The sequence below is a fragment of the Wolffia australiana genome, chromosome 3 (assembly GCF_029677425.1).
Source record: "Wolffia australiana isolate 7733 chromosome 3, ASM2967742v1".
NCBI classification, from domain to species: Eukaryota; Viridiplantae; Streptophyta; class Magnoliopsida; order Alismatales; family Araceae; genus Wolffia; species Wolffia australiana.
Genome location: NC_135837.1, coordinates 9,198,530 through 9,217,743, shown reverse-complemented (window position 1 = coordinate 9,217,743; position 19,214 = coordinate 9,198,530). Strand labels below are relative to the sequence as shown.

Sequence of the window (19,214 nt, the reverse complement as noted above, 5' to 3'; positions counted from 1 at the left end):
TCGATGTGATTGTTTCACATTATTCAAAAATGTGAAATTTGTAAACATGAACTGGTATCAACACTGAAGTCAGCAGCTGATCAAAATACTGTGAGAACTCTAAAAAAGGAAGATGATAGATCCAATATCTTGATCGATTAGTCAATTGATAAAAAAATCAAATAGATAACTAGATATTCACGTTTCCTAAAAACATCACTTAAAATTTAGGTTAAAAAACAAACAGTCATAATACAAAATATTGAATGTCTCGAAGGACTATCATGTACAAGATTTGAAATGAAGTAAAAAGTGATAATATTAGAGTTACCTAAATCAAAGAAAATTCAGATCTGTAGATTGGAAATCACATGAGAGAGCCAAAAATATCCAACTAGAGGTTGTATTCAATTTGCACTTCCAAATGTTGGAAGCGGATCGTAACATTCACTTTCTCATATTTGCGTAATAGGCTGAGTCTTGGTCAATTTTCCTGCAAAATGTGGATCAACTTACATATATATAAACGAAATTTTCAAGTACTGAATTTATGGACGTCTCTTTTATAATAGATACATACATTTTAAAACTCATATCAATTTATAAATCATTAAAACCATATGTTCCTATAGTATCCCCCTTTTTATGACTGTCAAAAATTTTTAACGGAGTTAAAAAAATACCCCCCCCCCACCCACCCAATCCGTAGCTCCCCTAAAAAGAGATGCATAAATGAATATATCATGCTTCAAAATTTAAAATGTATAGAAATGAATATACGAATACATTTTATCTATATAAGAGGTTCAGTTAAACTAATAATGTTCCCAAAAAGTTGTTAAAATGAGAAAAAATGATCTAAAAACATCAAAATAGCCACATTTTAAAAAAAGATTCAGAAACTAAAAATACAGCAAAAAATTGATTATTATTTACAACATAAATTTTATTAATTTTATATAAAAAAACATGCTTTCTGACCATAATCCTTATTTCCCCATGTTCAAATGAAATCCTTATGCTAATCATCATTCTTCCACCTAATATGAACTTATCCAATTTGTTTTATAAATTCAGATTTTCGTGGTGAGCTAGATAGTGACCTGATTTAATCATACCTAGTTCATGTATTTTTATATTAAATCTTTCATGGGTTACTTATTTAATAAATATATCGTCCAATTGATTTTAAGTTTCAACAAAATTCAGTTTATGTCCTTTGTTAATATGACTATGAATGAAGTGATGCCTTATCAATGTATAGTTCTATAATGAACACTAGGACTTTTAGCCAAGTTTATAGCACTTTTATTAGCACACACAATTTGGATATTAAGTTTTATCCCATAGCACACATAATTTCTTGCGTATCTCTGGTATATCCCATATAGCACACATGATACTAAAGGTTGTCACACAAGGTTCATTGGATTTTAAATGATGTTTTTAGATTATATGTATTTTTGAAAACTATGGTAAGTATAAAGATAAAGTATGTCCAAGGTGATAAGAAATCTGAGAACTCTTGACCAGCCACATAACATGCATGAAATTATATGCACGTAACTGCGATTTTATGTTGAAAGATGTAAAATTAAGGTGCATGGTATCGTGATGTTAATGCAGAAACACAAGTCACACATGAAATCAGTGAGTTTCACTTTAATAGGTGAATGTCATATGATTTACTTGATAATTCATTAAGGTCTTGCTTGATAATATCAAAAAATAGACTTCTTTTTGGCGAGATTACTTATTTTTTAGGAATTTTTAGAACAAAAAAACAAAAGGGAAGTTATCGAAGAGAAAAAGTTAGAAAAGGAAAATGTTGGCAATTTCAGATCCAGCAAAGTTGAAGCCCCAAAAGTACAAAACATGAGGAATTTTGGACCAAAGGCAGCTCATGCACTGCAAAAGAGCCAAAGAATATAGAGCCTTAATTGACAGGATACAACTGGACCCATGAACCATTAGTGTCTAATTCTAAGGCAAATAGGCAGATATGATAAGAGTAGATTAAAAACGTATAAATATACCAACTGTAATCCTTCACATGTATGATTAATGCCCCATCCACATGATGCATCTCTAATGAATTATGGCATGGTTACCTATCTAATCATAATTGGTGATACCAGTTAGAATTGATACATCGGGAAATCATTTAATTCAGTTTTTTGATATATCTAATGCCTTGATCGAGGACTATATGTCATTATTGACACAGCCTTAGTGCAGAAACGGTGTAGGAACAGGACTTGAATCCACAAGCCTTGCTCCACTCAAAGGAGACAAATCCTGAATCCACAGAACTAGCTTCTCCAACCTTTGAGTCCACAAGGGGTTGTGATGGGGGACCATCCGCAAGCCGAAGCACGTGATCGGCCCATCGCGGCACGTGAGCAGCCACGCTGCGAAGCCAGAGCCAACGTGATGGATCCGGAGTTCAAGTATACGGCTTGGCGAGGAAGTTCCCCGAATTATTTCCCTTGCGTTTCTTCGTGGATTTTCATCGTGTGTTTATGTGGGAAGGCCCCCCATGTTTTTTGGGCCCTTCCATTGTGTTTTGGACCATAATTTATGGCCAGATTAGGGGTTTTTCCCTAATTATGGGCCGACCCCTAGGGTTTTCTCTCTCCTCCTATAAAAGGAGAAGAGATGCCATAGAGGAAAACAAGGAGAATTATTGTTTGTTTTTTGACAGAGTTTGCTTGGAAGAGGAGGAATCCTCCAGGAGAAGGGAGGGGATCCCTTGAGGGAGAAGAGGACGCCGCCGCCGCCGCCATACCGCCACCGCTGCACCGCCGACGATCGGGAATTTGTATATACAACACCAGAATCGTGACGCCGACATATTGCCGCCGCCGCTCCTGCTTACGTCTCTCGGAGGAGAGACCGCCGGAGCACGCCGCCGAGACGCTTAGCCTCCGCCGCCGCCGTCGACTTCGGCGCCCCACGACCACTACCGGTGCCCCAACCAGGATACCCGCCACCCCCGTCGGTGTAGGTGCCCCAACCAGGATACCCACCGCCGCCGTCGGTGTAGGTGCCCCAACCCGAGCGCCCGCCACCGGCCAGCAGCAGGCACCCCAACCAGAGCGCTCGCCGCCAGCCAGCAGCCGGCACCCCAACCAGAGCGTCCGCTGCCCCTCACAGGCCGGCGCCCCCGATCAGGGCACCCGCTAACAAGAACGCAGCCGACGCCCGATCGGAGTGCCCGCAGCCCGCCAACAGCTGGCGCCCCAATCAGGGCGCCCGCCATCCAGCCGCAATCGGCGCCCGCCGCTCACCAGCAGCCGACGCCCTATCAGGCCGCCCGCCATGAGGATCGCGGTCGGCGCCCCAACCAGAACGCTTGTCGCCCGCCGGCAGCCGACACCCTGACCATGGCTCCCGCTGCCAAGACCAACCGCCGGGCCTCAGTTAGAACGCCCGCTACTAGGACTGGCAATCGGCGCCCTAACCGAGACGCCCGCTGCCAAAACCAGCAACCGACGCCCCAGCCAGAGCGCTCGCTGCCTGCCCAGCACTTGGCGCCTCAGCCAAGAACGCCACCTGCCAGCCTTCAGCGTCATCCGACCAGGGTGCCCGCCGCTAGCAGCCAGTCGGCCACCCCTCTTAGCGCCAGCCTCTAGGTCCGCCACTGCTGGGTCGACTGCTCCTGCAACTACGACCATCGCCGCCGCCTTGTCAGTCTTCTCAACACCGAACAAAAGGCTTCGATTCACCGCGATCTACCGGACTCCGGTCCTGCAGGTCCGCCTGCATTCCCCTTTGAGTATTATTACATCTTTTAATACTTTCTTTGCGTGCTCCACCGCTGGGGATTAGCATTTGTAGGATCCTTGTTTACCTGGGATTGAAGGGGGCTTAATTCCGTATCCATTTGATCGTGTTCTCGTTGTATGGGTGCGCCCCAATCCGACCGCGGGAATTCGCACTGTTGGCGTGTCTCGTTTATCTATCGGGTCATTGGGAGTCTGACCGTACGTGGAACGCACAGAAAACTTCTGGGGTGTACACCCTACCACGGTCGCTGCGTTGTGCTTCTCATTGTTTTAAATCTCACATCATTCATCATCCCATTGAGTCACATTAATTGTTTGGTTTCTCCGCCCTGTGTTGCAACGCGAGCTGTTGATCCCGGCAGGGTCGTGTTGCATCAGGTTGTGCTTGAATCCACAAGCGGCAAAGCACTCTCTAGCAAAGAGAACACTCAGAGGGGAGAAACAACAGTTTCAACAAAACAATAAACATCAATAATGATCCTTCAAGGGTACATGGGGGCCTTATATAGGCCATAACAAGTGCAGGGTCGTCCAGAAGGTCTGTACCCATGCAATGACAAGTCACAACATTGAGAAAAATAATTCTAACCAGCTAAAACAGAGGATAAGCAGCCTGAAAGGCCTGAGCAGAGATATCTTGTAGATTTCGGGGCAAGTAAAATCTGTCCGGAGATATTTGTGTGGATCAAGAAGATCCTGATGGGACAAAACAAAAGAATATGCAGCTCTAACAAGTTAGATCAGATATCATGGCAAAAGAAGAATCTGTCAAGGGATTCTGTTAGGTATGAATTTGAAGATCCTTTTAGAGAAAATCTTGTCAGATAAAATCCTGTCAGAGGATTTTGAGGGGCTCTAGGTCATTTCTACAAATCCCTTCAGTTCTAGAAGAATCTCCTTCTTGGGCCACAAGTTGCTTATGGGCCTCAAAAAATGGGCTTCTGGGCTACATCAATTATCTCCCTTGAGTTTGCCTCCTCCAATATTGAGGGTGGACAATCATATGTTGACCATGCAAACACATTCATGGCCTTGTAGCTTAATCTGAGCTTAGAGTGCTTAGAATCGTGTGATTAGGGACTAGTAGTTCATAGTTAAAACACAAATGTCAATCCACGACAAGTACTTACACCACAGTGACCTGAACCACCATGTGTCTACTTAGGTGCAAAAGAAATACTTGCTATATCTCTTTAGTGTCTCCACAAAAATAAACACAAAATCAATATCATCCTCATCACATGAGCATGATTTTATTGTGTTATTTTATCTTTAAAGTGATGGGTTCTTTGCCTTGGTTCAACCATGGAAAACATGGTTTACATAATGTGGAAGCGTGTAAATCAATTCTCAATCGATCTGTGAAATCATATATCACATGTACCTTATGGGGAAGTTGTTCCACCCTTGACTTTCCCACTCTGAGATCATTCTGAAGCCTTTCATGTGTCTGGCCTCTAGAATTATCCACCCGATCAAGTTGTGATTGAATCTTCACCTCTTATTCTTCAACTCTCCTTAAAATTTTTGAAGATCTTCTCACCATGAAAACACTCTCATTGGTTGAGTAGAGAAGAGAGCAGAGTGGAGAAAGGGGGCTCTTAATTATGGCTGGCTTGGGTGCTGGAAATGAGTGCCCCTTCCCTATTTATATTTTACTTAAGTTTTTCTCACAAACCCTATAAAGTAAAATATATTCACCATGCCCCTATGATCTTATGTGTGTGTCCCTCTTGGCCGATGCATCATTCTAGTTAATGACTTTAATGGCCCAGTATTAATTATTGGCCAATCTTATTAATTAACTATATCAACATATAGACTAATTAACTAAGGATCAATTTAACCCAATCGTAGGGTACCAAGATACACCTCGTACTCTAGAAGATATAGAGTAAGGTAGGTCCAAACGCGCAAGCAGTTGGTTTTCGTGCGTTTGTGCGGTGCGGTGCAAATTTAGCACACTGCACCGAACACAAAATTCACACACTGCACCGCACACCGCTCACAGGTATGTACAGTGCGGTTATGGCGAGTGTGCAAATATTTCCTTGTCCCCCTCAACTCCCACGCCCCCGCGCCCCTCCCCTAAGGTAGGTCCAAATGTGCGAGCGGTTGGTTTTCGTGCGTTTGTGCGGAGCGGTGCAAATTCCGCACACCGCACTGCACACAAAATTTGCACACCGCACCACACACCGCTCACAAGTATCTGCGGTGCGGTTATGTGCGAGTGTGCAAATATTTCCTTGTCCCCCTCACCTCCCGGGCCCCCGCACCCCTTCCCCCCCCCCCTTCTCCTTCTGAGTTCTGGCTTTTGAGTTCTGACTTCTGAGGTTTGACCGCCCTCTCGTCTGAGTCATCCGCCCACTCGTTGTCGGCCCACTGATTACTCTCGTGCAGAGTGCAGAAATGCCCGACGCAAACACGCCCCCATCCCCCACCCAACAAGTTAGTTGTTTCCTTCGTTTGTCTTGTGGTTTCCTTCTTCTATTCTTCATGCCACCTTCTGGTTTTCTTTCATCCGTTCGTCTTCTTCTTATTTTCACTTCTTGACTTCTTTATTCTTCTGTTCTCTCTTTATCTTCGTCATTCTTTTTCTCTTATCTTCTTCTTCTTTTATTCTTCTCTTCCTCCTTTTTTCTTCTTCAGTTTTTTGTTTTGTTATCTTCTTTAATTTCTTCCCCTGTCCTTCTTTTATTCTTCTTAGTTCTTCTTCCTTTCTTTTCTTCTTGCTCTCTTCATCTTTTAATCATCATGTTTTCATCTTCCTTTTTTTTTATTGTTCTCTTCTTCTTCTTTCATTCGTCTTATTTTCATTTTACTTTGTTTCTAGTATTCTTTTCTTCTTCTTTCAATCTTCTATTTTCCCTTTTCTTGGTCTGTCTTCTTCCTTTCTTGTTCTTATCTTCTTCTTCTTTTCATTTTCAATTTATTTTATTCTCATCTCTCTTTATTTTCATGATTCTTTCTCTTTTATCTTCTTCTTCTTCTTCTTCTTTTATTCTTATTTGCCTCATTTTTTCCTCTTCAGTTTTTTGTTTTGTTATCGTCTTTAATTTCTTCTGATGTCCTTCCTTTATCCTTCTTAGTTCTTCTTCCTTTGTTTTCTTCTTGCTCTCTTCATCTTTTAATCATCATGTTTTCATCTTCCTTTCTTTTTATTGTTCTCTTCTTGTTTCATTTGTCTTGTTTTACAGACAACACATTGAACAACAGAAAGATGATGACTATTCTAGAGGAGCATCTGAAGTTAGAAAACCCTCATTTTAGTGCAAGCGGGCACATGCTTTGCATAGCACACATGCTAAACCTTGTGGTCCAGGCTGGGATGAGCTCACTAGGTATGACAGAGGCACCATCAGAGTCATTGATTATAGACGAGGATGATATGGCTGGTATGAACGATGTAGAGCACGACAACATACTTGCTCTGTTCTATGCATCTAATCTAGGTGATGTCATACATTGGCTCTGCAAGATAGTCGCAGGGATACGTGGCTCAACCCAGCGTGAAGAACGCTATGTAGCATTATGCAAGCAATTTGGGTTGCCTGATCATAAAAAAATTCAATGGACTTCCCAACAAGATGGAATTCTACGTACGCCATGTTAGTTGCTGTGGTTGAGAAAAGGGATGTCATAGATATCATAGCATTGAATGTCTTACGAAAACAAGTATTACGTGACGAGGAATGGGCAATGGTGAAGGAGTTTGTGGGTATATTGCAACCCCTTCAGTTGGCTGTTACAGTTGCATGCCATTCAAAAGCACCCACAACAAATGAGGCAATTGTTATTATCAGAGCAGTGATGAGACACTTAAAAGGTGTAATGGCTGGTATTATATAGGAAAATATTTTACGAGTGAACAGTGTTATGTCCATCGAGCAACGGACATTAGTGTACAAGACTTGTGAGGCGATGAAGAGTAAGATGAGCAGATATACATCAGTCCTCACTTGCAACACAACATTCACCGTTGCTGCCCTCGCTGATCCCTCCATGAAGTTACAGTTAATGAACCACAACTAACGAGATGAAAGAGTCGTGTATGTGCAACGCTTACTGTAGTCCCCCGATATCACCGATGACAGCAACATCATTCCTTGAGGTTCCTCGGCCTGCTTACGACTAGACTGGACGTCTACATTATTCGTCAGTGAAGCACTGGACGAGTTGTTACCGGACAGTGAGCAGACGCACACCATTACCCCAAGACATGAGTTAGACGTGTACAAGAGCTCGCCTCCTCTCGAGGGGGTTGTACCATTGCATTGGTGGAAAATAACACGAGAACATTCATATCCATGGCTGGCAATGGTTGCGAAGGAATTCCTATCAGTCTGCGCGAGTGCTCCGTCGGAAAGATTCTTCTGTGCTGGTCATGCAGTCATCAACTAAAAACGTTCAAGATTGATGACAGAGAGCGTTGAATTACTTATGACACTAAAGTGTTGGTGGCGAGCGGAAGAGGGTGAAGACACCAATATAAAGCAATCAGACGAAGACAACGGTGAAGACCCAATGGTATGCTTTACTACTTGCTACTTTATTATTTGATATTCTATGGTTAATCTCATTTCTAGTGGTTCATTTCATATTTGCTATTTAGCACTGGTCTACCTCTTCTGATGATATGTCACTTCTGCCACAGTGTTGAAAGCGGGGAGAAATTTGAAGGGGAGGAGTATGATTCTTCCTCTGTGTGTTCCCGGAAAAGGTTGCATGTTCTTCCCTCTGTATTACCATAATTGTGCTTGCTATCTCTTTCTTATTTTCATTTTATTTGTTTAACATTTTTACTCCGAATATCACCTACATCTTAGAAAAAAATTTGCACAAAGCAAACCGAACGACCACGTCCACGTTTACTCAATCTCTTCTTACCACATTCATTTCGTGTTGAGGAAACAAATCTTACTCAATCTCTTGTTATGGAATTTTCTTCAAAAAAATTTATATTTAATAGACTGTGTGCAACAATGCGGGCAGCAGTAGCTCCCCAAAATCCATATCTCAATCACAAACAACTTTTCTTTTATGTGTCATTGGTCTTCTTCACTCTTTTATTCTTACAACTATTTGGTTGCAGGAAAATTTAGGCACCTTCCAGTCCTTGAAAATGGAGAGGTCATGGCCTTGTTAGAAATTACATAATGTCTTTATGATGTTATATCACGGATGGAAAAGGCAGCAGAGCGAGCAAGTGCCATTGCTGAAGGCTTTGAATGTCAAGTCCTTTTTCATGTCATTGATGAACAAGGCAATCCTGAGCTGAAAATCCAGTAATAGTCTTTGCCTAACTGTGAATGATTTTGGGTCTGCATGCAATATTTTGAGAGCCATATTCTACAACTTGAGACCCCAATGAAGTCCTTCCGTTTTAAACTCAGATTTGAGTGGTCAGTTTTACCTGCTAATTAAGTATACTTTTCTATGCTAATGATTTGATTCTGACTCATCATAACATTTAATCACATTCTCAACTACTGATTTCATTATGGACCCCTCTATGCTTTCACAGTGCTTAGTAGGAAATATGAAGGATAATGGCCAAAGTGACACAAGTTTTTAATGTATTTTATGGGTCTATCGCATTAAGAAATACAATTAATTAAGAATTTTCAAGAAATTTAATGACTGCTATCGATAATATTATGAATTAAACCATTACTTTTATATTAATGTTTAATTTTTTAAAAAATTACAAATGATTTTTAAAATAAAGTATGAAATTACTACAATTTTAAATATTTTTATCGATAATATGATGAATTTAACGGTATAACTGATTTATTCTTTGGCGTTATAACTGATTTCCAAGATTTTAAGATTTTCCTTTAATGATTTTTAATGTATTTTATGGTGTCTATCACATTAAGAAATACAATTAATTAATAATTTTTAAGAAATTTAACAACTGCTATCGATAATATTATAAATTAAACCATTAACTTTATATTATTCTTTGCCTTAGAAATGATTTTAAATTTCCTATAACTTTGACGGCTACTATCGATTATGTTATGATTTTAACGGTTTGTTTTTATTTTATTTTGCCTTGGAAATTATTCCTAAAATTAAATAAGACCTTTTTAGTATTATATCGATTATATTATCAGTTCATAAATGATTTCTAAAAAACCTAATAATTTACTGAATTTAACGGATAATGTATTATTGTTTCACAAATTACAAATGATCTTAAAAAAATACTATGAATTTACTACATTGAGAGATAAATAAAGAGAAAGATAGTAAGAGTGAACAAGATAGAGATAGAGATAAAGTGCGGGATGAACTAAGATAGAGAGAGAAAGAAATAGAGATAGAGAAATATATGGATAGATGGATAAAGATAAGGAGACAGAAAGAGATATATAAATAGATAGACTAAGAAAGACAAAGACAGAGCTAGAGATAAAAAGATAACGAAACAAGAGGGAGAAATATATAAATAGGGATATAACTTGAGATAGAGAGAGATATAAATATATATAGATAGAAATGGAGAGAGCCCAATAGATATATATAGATTGAGGGATATGTTTATTAAGGTTTATGAAAATAGGGAGAGATAAATATTAATAGAGACAAATACATATATACATCGAGATAGATATAAATAGACAGGCAGATAGAGAGAGATTGGGAGAATAAAGTAGACATCACACCAAAAAATGAGCAGTGAGAGAGAATAAAGAGACCACCCAAACCTGAAGAGAGAGATGCATAAATAGATAGATAGTGAGAGAGATAACTATAGAGATGGAGAGGGCAAAAAGTAGACACTGGACTAAAATATTAGTGAAAGAAAGAAAAAAAAGGAAACCACCAAACCTGAAAGAGACAGAGACAGAGAGAGATAGAGGGGGAGAGAGATAGATATAGATAAATAGAGAGATAGATAGATAGAGAGATGGAAAGATAGATAGATAGAGAGATGGATAGATAGATAGACAGAGAGATAGATAGATAGATGGAAAGATAGATAGAGAGATTGATAAAGAGAGATAGAGAGATAGATAGACAGATAGAGAGATTGATAAAGAGATGGATAGAGATATAGATAGAGAGATAGAGAGATCGATAAAGAGATTGATAGAGAGATAGAGAGATAGATAGATAGATATATAGAGAGATAGATAGATAGAGAGATAGATAGATAGAAAGATAGATAGATAGAGAGATAGATAGATAGAGAGATATAGATAGATTGATAGAGAGATAGATAGATAGAGAGATAGATAGATAGAGAGATATAGATAGATTGATAGAGAGATAGATAGATAGAGAGATAGATAGATAGATTGATAGAGAGATAGATAGATAGAGAGATAGATAGATAGAGAGATATAGATAGATAGATAGATATAGATAGATAGAGAGATAGAGAAATAAAAAGATCAATCTTCAATTATTATCTTCAATCTTCAATCTTCAATCTTCAATCCTCGATCGATCATTTTGCCAGTCCATCCCCAATCCTCTCGATCATCCCATCATCACGCAATCGATGTTGCAATTCCCAAGCAAGATCTCTTAGATTAGATGCATCAGAAGAAATTCGAGGCACAGATCGGCAAGGAGTTTTCGTTCAAAAAACCAAATTTCAAGCAGTCAGCCGGGGAAAGCAAGACGTACGCGGATTCACAACACAGATAAGTAGTACAATAAAATCCTACCGAAAGTATGAAATCAAAATAGAAGATAGAACAAAGGTTTATGTCCTTACCGATGGAAGCAGGGAGATTCAAAAGATCTATTGGAGGCGGCAGCAATGGAGTGATCTGCATAACCTTGTGCACATTTCCAAATGACAGCAGATCCGATTCTTCGTTTAACATATAATTTCTGCATATTTGTGCATTGTGTGGTGCGAAATCCCCCACGAAACCGCACCGCACATAGCACATACCCTTTTGTGCATGCAAAAATTTTCACCGCACCGCACGACCTTCCCTAATACAGAATAGTGTTTGAACTCTCTCATGGAACCTTTATTGTCATCAGTTACCGTAAAATCCGTCATCTATGTGAAACTCTTGAACGACTTAGGGTATGGTTGATCGTCAAATTGAAATCCGTCATTCGATTATTACTAATGTGTAACAAAGATCATTGGAGTACTCCTCTAATTTCCTTACTACATGGGCCATGCATTTTCTTCATCGTCTTCCTTGAGTCATTCTCCTCTTATACCAAGGCCGGATGCTCTCGCCTTGACCACTCAATCACCTCTGTAAGCTTCTTACTACACCCGAGCTATGACTTGTTTGAATCCCATGATTAGAGGCTTGTAAGTCATAATCAAAATGTATTCATCTATTCATGAGATGTCCTTGGTGTCTCAGGTTACTAGATCACTTATAGAACTGTGACATGAATCAACCTGATTGGCATTTAGGTATAATACCATTTAGGAAATCATACGAATCAATTCAGTGAACTTTTTCTCCAAGGAGCACCCACTATCTATATTTAGTGTCACCACACTTATAGCCACAAGATCAACTATACAGAACATATAAGTAGGATCAGTTATTGTTATTCTAGTTGAATATTTTGATGTCCATCTCGACTATCCATCGAATTGGAATATTTAAAATTAAAGACTAGTGATCTCTGTATTATGATCTCATCATAATTCATGATGTCATTGCACACATTCATAGACTTTATTATAAAAATCACATTAGAATAATAATGAAAGTAATATTTTATGCAATGAAATTAAATAAACATGGTGGTGTGATTTGGCTTGACGGCCACCTAATATCCATCATAAACTCTGGTGGTCGACATCCCATTGAGCCTCATTGAGAGGCTTGAGTAAGGGAGTTTGTCATAGGAGAGGGATGATGATGATGATACATCAAGGTGGAAGTCAAGAAAGGTGGGACCTCAAAGCTCCATAAAAAGCAGTCAAGCCCATTTATCTTCACTTCTATTTCTTTTTTGAACTGCCAGCCTTGAACTAGGGACAAGAGGTTGACTGGAGTTGATGCACTTGTGCAGTTCAGTTTGACCTCTCTAGGTTAGCTTTAGCCCAAACTAATTAAATTCTTCTTTTATCAAAGGTAACTATTTAATTGTTCAATAAATTCCTGAAAATAATATAACCTCATGAGGAATCAGATTTTTTATTGGAAAATGTCAAACATTATGAAATCACGCAATCAAAACCAAATTGTAAAACTATATTAATTCTTCACTTATGCACACATCATGAAATTTTGAAGAACAATAAGAAAAATGTATTATGTACTTAATGAGGAAAATGATATTCTTTGATAAAACCAACTAATATGCATACTAGTTCAGGTTGTTAATCATGAAATAAAATGTACAAATCAACAAATTGCAACAATGAAGTAAGTGGCAATCACGGTAATGCAGTAACGCAGCGGCATCAAAAATCTCCAAAAACTGGCAATTATTTGAGAGAGTAAACGTTGTGTGCTAACCTGCGGTTGAATTATAACTTTTTACAATAGAATAATAATTATATAATGAACGTACTCATGTATATCGCAAAAGTTAAATCATCTCCATAGGAACTGGAAGTTAGAGATACTTTTTTTAAGGGTTAAAAGACAAGAATAATCATAACTTTTAAATGAAATCTAAAATCACACATCCTAAACTAAAACATAGTTAAATAAAAACATAAAAAAAATATTGATGTTAAAATATAGTAAGCAGATAGAATTAAATCTATAATTTAAGATAGGATAACAACATACTATAATTATATAAATATTATTTGAATTATATATAATATTTGCATACAAATATTCTTCTTTATGTAGCAAACTTATGCAATATCATGGACTTTTTCTAAAAAGTAAGGAGTACCTCAAGACAACTGCATGAACAAGATATGTCATGCCTTATGTTCTTGGTGTCATTATCGTTTGAATTTCTGATGGGTGCAACTATGGGACTTTTGTTTTTCACCGTGAAATAGTAATGACTAACCAACATTCTTCACCACATATCCAAGGTGACCCATAGGACTGACACACATGCCAATTATGAGATACATTCCCATGTGCATTGGCAGGACATACCTCCCAATGCACTTGGTCAACATTAATTGAGGGCCTTGGCATACCAACCACCAGCTCATGCTCTTATCAGATGGTATTCAGATAAATAATTTATAGGTGAACATAAAAAATAATCACATAACTAAGCAAAAACCATTGAATCATTGAAACTATTAACTTGTTGGACTACTATTACACTGTAAACTTCAAAATTAAAAATAGAAACATGCATGATATTAACAATGTAAACAATCATTTCTAATTCTAATTATATAATATATATATTTGTTAATATTATAATTATATTCAATGTGTGTAATGTAAATTAAAAAATATATATAAAAAAAAATTAAATAAAAAAAGAAAAAATATTAATAAAATAATAAAAATAAAAAAATAATAATATATATTTTATATCATAAACATCAAAAAAATTTATAAATTTATATGAAAATATTATTATATATTTTTTTTTTTTTATTTTTAAAAAAAAACAATCATAAGTATCAAACCACTTTTTGTATAAAGACACAAAAATATTCAATAGCTATACAAATATAACATCATATCAGAAATTAAAATAATAATCATTAAATATTGAGGCTAATAATACAATATAATTTGAAGAAAATTAAATTATTGTTTAATAATTTGTTTAAAATAATATTTATTTATATGATTAAATGAATTATTAACCATTTAGGCATTGGAAAAGGTAAATTATATAATGAATAGTTTGAATAACTCAGACAATTTTTGCTTAAAGCTTAGGATAAAATTAAAATATATCATCCGAATTAGTTCCCATTAAGCTGCAACTTCATCTAATAGTAATTATTGAAATTATTTATTTTAAAACACATATCTAAAATAAACGCCTAAGAGTTAAAAATTATTGAAGATATAGGGATCATTAAAGTGAATTAAAAATATGAGTAATTAGGATAATTTTAAAATAAAATTATTAAAATAGTTGTTTAATTTAAAATAAATAAAATTTAAAAGTATTGATTTGAATAGAATTATGTATAAATAAGCAATACAATACTAAAAACATATATTGAATTATATAGGTATTAAAAATAGATATTATGTTATCAACAAAAAGGATAAAGATGTTATAAAACCTTTTAAATTGTATTTATGATATCATTTATTATTGCACTTAAATAGCAACATGATTTATTTGAGTAGTAATAAAACTAAAGCTCATTGTGTAAAACTGGAGCACAATTATTATTGCACGATAAGAAACATGCAATAATAATCTTATTGAATAGTTCAGACTGGAACAAGTTTTTTGATTTTTTATTATGAATATTTATTTAAGTAGTATTTATTTTTATTACTTTATTTAATTAAATATATAAATATCTATTAGGCAAATACTTTTTCAAATAGCAAGTATTTATAGTGGGGATTTATTTTACGCTGATTCTGATTTTATTTACTTCTGATTAATTACTGGACTTCATAAAATTGTTTGAATAACATTAAGGGCCTAAGGTATTGACTTAAATGTTTTCTCATAAATTCCAAAAGGAAATTGAAGATCCAACATACCAGACAGCAAATGCCTAAAATAAAAGTTTAGTGAATATACTGGGATCATAAAAAATATTGAGTAAAATAGCGTTAGAATTATACTTTTAAAATCAGTTATTCCAATTCATAAAAAAACTAAATCAAATAGCATTTTATTTATATTTCACTGGATAAAGAAGCAATATATTCAATTACTCAAATATAAAATTATTAAATTAAATACCGATTAAGAAATAAAGTATTGAATTAAAAAAAATTTGAACGACATTAAAACAGAAATTTGAAATCCTTTTACACATTACTTTATTTTAATACTGGATTTGAATATGCTTTATATGAAAAAAACAATATTAAGTGATATAGGGATATGAAAAATATAGTAATAGTGAAATATACTTTTAAAGGTCTTCTTTAAATTTAAACATGGCCTCCAAATAGAATTATTAATATGGAAATCAAGCACTGTCGGGGTTTGAATCCCTCGCGGTTCAGAGCTGCCCCAAGGGCCAAGGGAAGCCCAACTTTACTTTAGGAACAATTCACAGGATTGTAGAGGACTTCTTGGAAGACTAAAGCTGGCCGAAACACTAATTGATATCACTTGTGCCCATTTTCAGTAAGTGTATCCATAGGTTTTGTTCTGGACCTGATAGGTTTCACTTGAGCAGGGTTTGTATTGTGATGATGCATTAGTTGGATTCAATTCAAAAGATGCCGCAAAAGGGGTTCTGGTATATCTTGGGGTTTAGAGTATTGAATTCCAACTTTAGTTTCCAGTCGGCCAATTACTTAACTGATTTGGGAAGTGCCTTGCGAAGAGTCGGAGCTTGATTATGGAGGAGTCAAGGTGTGGACTCGGGTAATGTCAACTTTGGCGTTTACAGCATTTTGCAGGAAAGAGCGCACATAGTTCTAGAACACGTACTAAAAGGCAGCATGGGTTGTGACAAAGACGGAATTATATTTGAGATGAAAGCGGACCTTCATGGAAGAGTAGTGACCATAAGATGAAAGTGCATGTATATTTCAGATTGTGATCTGCAAGCATCACAATCAGGTTGATCTCGCTAAACTATTGTAGGAAGTCTTTTGGACTCCAGAGCGGCTAAACAATTATGTTTCCAGTTGGCCAATTTCTTTTGACTAGGATCTCTAAAAAATTATGTCTGACGAACGAGAGGTTTAGGGTCCCCGAATTGGGGTAAAAATATATATTCGGAAGGGAAACTTTAGGTGATTGCAAGCCAACGAATAGAGAAAACACAAACAGAAGAGATGAGGACTAATTCACTCCCTCTTAGTGCACATACCATCACTTAGTCCCATTTATCTAAAACACTCAAAGTCAGCCACGTATTTCAAATTAATGTTAGTTGCCATTGCCCCAATCATTATTTAACTGCGCCAGTTATCCAATCTCACCATCTTATGGCTTTACCGTTTCATCGCCTAACTATTTAGTGGACATTTTGGTATTTTTGCAATATATAAATAGAGGCATACATATAATACTAGAGTATTTATATAGCACTTATATGTCTACAAATTTGATCACTTATATAGCACCTGGCGAGCAATAATATTACATCTTTGCTACTAGGTAATAAATAGGCTATCCAAGCCTGTTGATCTTGCCTCAAAGATCGCAACGTTAAATTCATCGCACATAATTGGCCCAGATGAGCCAGCGTAATGACCAAGTTCAGGTCGGACGGCCAGCTCAACAGAAATAGACAAGCTAACACAAACACCGCCACGCGGCACGCTGAAGAGCTTCGCAGTTCATCTGTTTATCAGGGACATTTCATTGGATCTTTCACTCTGAGAGGCCCAGAGACGGAATCAACGACAACATTCCGTCCAAACGATAGCGCCACCACGAGTGAGAAGAACAACAGAAGCGCCAAAGAGAAAGGGGTCCCATCTTCTTCCCGTCGGTCTATTTAATAAACTCAGTCGTGGAAATGGGCTGTAGCTCCGACGTTAAAGGGCCGCCAAGGGAGATATGAGAGAGCGGGCCGTGGCTCGTAGTTGGCCGCAAGAAACTGCTGCTGCACCCGTGGAAGCGATGGGAGAGTCGACGGTGAGGATGGCGCCAGCGAGGCCACGGCGGATGAGGCTGCGCGCCGCTCTTCCTTCTTGTACCGTATCCCGCATGCGTTACACAGTGACTAACAAGCCACCGCCGTGAGATAACGTTAGACAGATGGAGATGAAGAGATGAGAGTGGAAAGAGAAAGCAAGATAACGGTACGTACAAGGGAGTAGAGAAAAAAGACTCCGATAGATAAAGAAAGAGACGGAGTCGAGGTAGAGTAAGGGAGTCGATAGACTCGGCGATAGAGAAATAGAGGCACGAGTGTGGACAAGGAAACGTAGAGGAGATATCCGCAAAAAATAAGCTGCGGAGAAAAAGAAAAGATGTAATAGACATGTGACTAAAGAAAAAGAGATACAGAGAGAGACTCAGCTTTATTCATAGATACAGAGAAAAAGAGAGAAATACGTAAAGATAGACAGTCAGAGGTAGAGAAAGAGATACGTATGTACATGTAGGTGTATCGAGATGTATGACTTTTAGCAGGATACATATGTAGACATTAATATATACAAGTCAATACGGGTGTATAGAGTTCGTATGATGTAGCCAGAGAAAGAGATTTAGTGACGATGGAAAATAACCTGATATAGAGACGTCAGACAAGCATACAGATAGAGATGTTAGCAGAAAAAAGATGCTGCTTGATGACATAAGGATGGATAGCAACAAGGCGATAATGGCGAAGCATAAATACTAGAAAAGAGAAAGAGAGATACAAGAAGAAGAGACGATGATACGAAGAGAGAGAGAGAGAGAGAGAGAGAGAGAGAGAGAAGTAACCTTGGGACCGCGAGGCCCGTTTCTCCAGAGCGGCGTGGAGGTGGTGTCGCAGTTGGCGCACCTCCGAGGGAGATGTAAGCGATCCGCTGCAACCCTCGCAGAGCTCGCTGAGGATGGCCTCGAAGGAGAAGAAAGCAAGTCCAGATGCATGGAATAGTTGGGCGGGCCGACATGGTTCGATATTTGGCGAGTAGATGGAGTGCCCAGAGAGAGCGTACAGTCTACGGCCAACGGTGGCGGAGAGTTTCCGCTTTCGTCGCCACCGATGGCGAAGAAGATGGACAGCGGTCCGCTTCCCCCCACCCCCTGGAAGCAGCTCCTATTCTCGCTGTTGCACTGCTGCATCTTTCTCTCGCTATGACTTGATCTCTCTATCTCTCTCTTTAATCGTTTGGAAAGAAGAAAACTGTGCCGCATTAGAACCAGCATATGGATTTATAAAGCCCGGTTCTTGGCGCAGACTGACTGACTTTCATTGCTCCCAACTCGTTAGACAGAGAGAGGAGCGAGGAACCAATGGATCGCTGGAAAGGAACCTGGTCAAGCCTCTGGCGCGGGGATCGGTGTGAGGAGAGAGAATAGGGGGGGTCGGGGGAGGGCCGAAGGGGAGAGGGGGGATCGCAGAGCAGAGAGTACGAGTCTCCCCGGGATGGATGAAGGGGGCAGGGCCCCCCTCCTGTTGTCAGAAGGAAGAAGATCGTTACTTGTTTTTTCGCTGTCTCGCTCAGTGGGGATGGAGATGAAGCGCTGGGCTTCAACCACAGATGGCTTTCTTCGGATGACGGCGACGTGTTAGCAGAGGGGCAGACTCAGAGACGCAGGCAAATCAGGGGTTCAGAGAGAGAATTGCGGCCGCCTCAGCCGCTAGTCAAAAGGCCTGTCGCATCTTTCTTCATCCCCCTTCCCTATCCATCTCAGTATTCCGTTCAAATCTACAACTCTTCCATTCTCTTCATCTCTCAATACATT

The 19,214-nt window shown here is 38.2% G+C and overlaps 1 protein-coding gene across 1 annotated transcript; it reads right to left on the bottom strand.

The window, feature by feature from the left end:
• Positions 1-17,103: 17,103 nt before the first annotated feature.
• On the bottom strand, positions 17,104-19,008 carry LOC144700864 (GATA transcription factor 20-like). The gene is made up of 2 exons (XM_078572422.1): positions 18,246-19,008; positions 17,104-17,535 (listed from the first exon to the last, which is right to left on the bottom strand). The coding sequence occupies exons 1-2, from the start codon at positions 18,672-18,674 to the stop codon at positions 17,317-17,319; spliced, it is 648 nt and encodes a 215-aa protein (XP_078428548.1). The 5' UTR covers positions 18,675-19,008; the 3' UTR covers positions 17,104-17,316.
• Between the last annotated feature and the right edge of the window lie 206 nt (positions 19,009-19,214).

Bases quoted from the DNA above. Each gene is read 5' to 3' on its own strand.
- LOC144700864 (XM_078572422.1), bottom strand. From the start codon at position 18,674: ATGCTGGTTCTAATGCGGCACAGTTTTCTTCTTTCCAAACGATTAAAG. The intron at 17,536-18,245 runs GTTACTTCTCTC...GTGGCTTGTTAG, and splicing joins ACGGGCCTCGCGGTCCCAAG to TCACTGTGTAACGCATGCGG.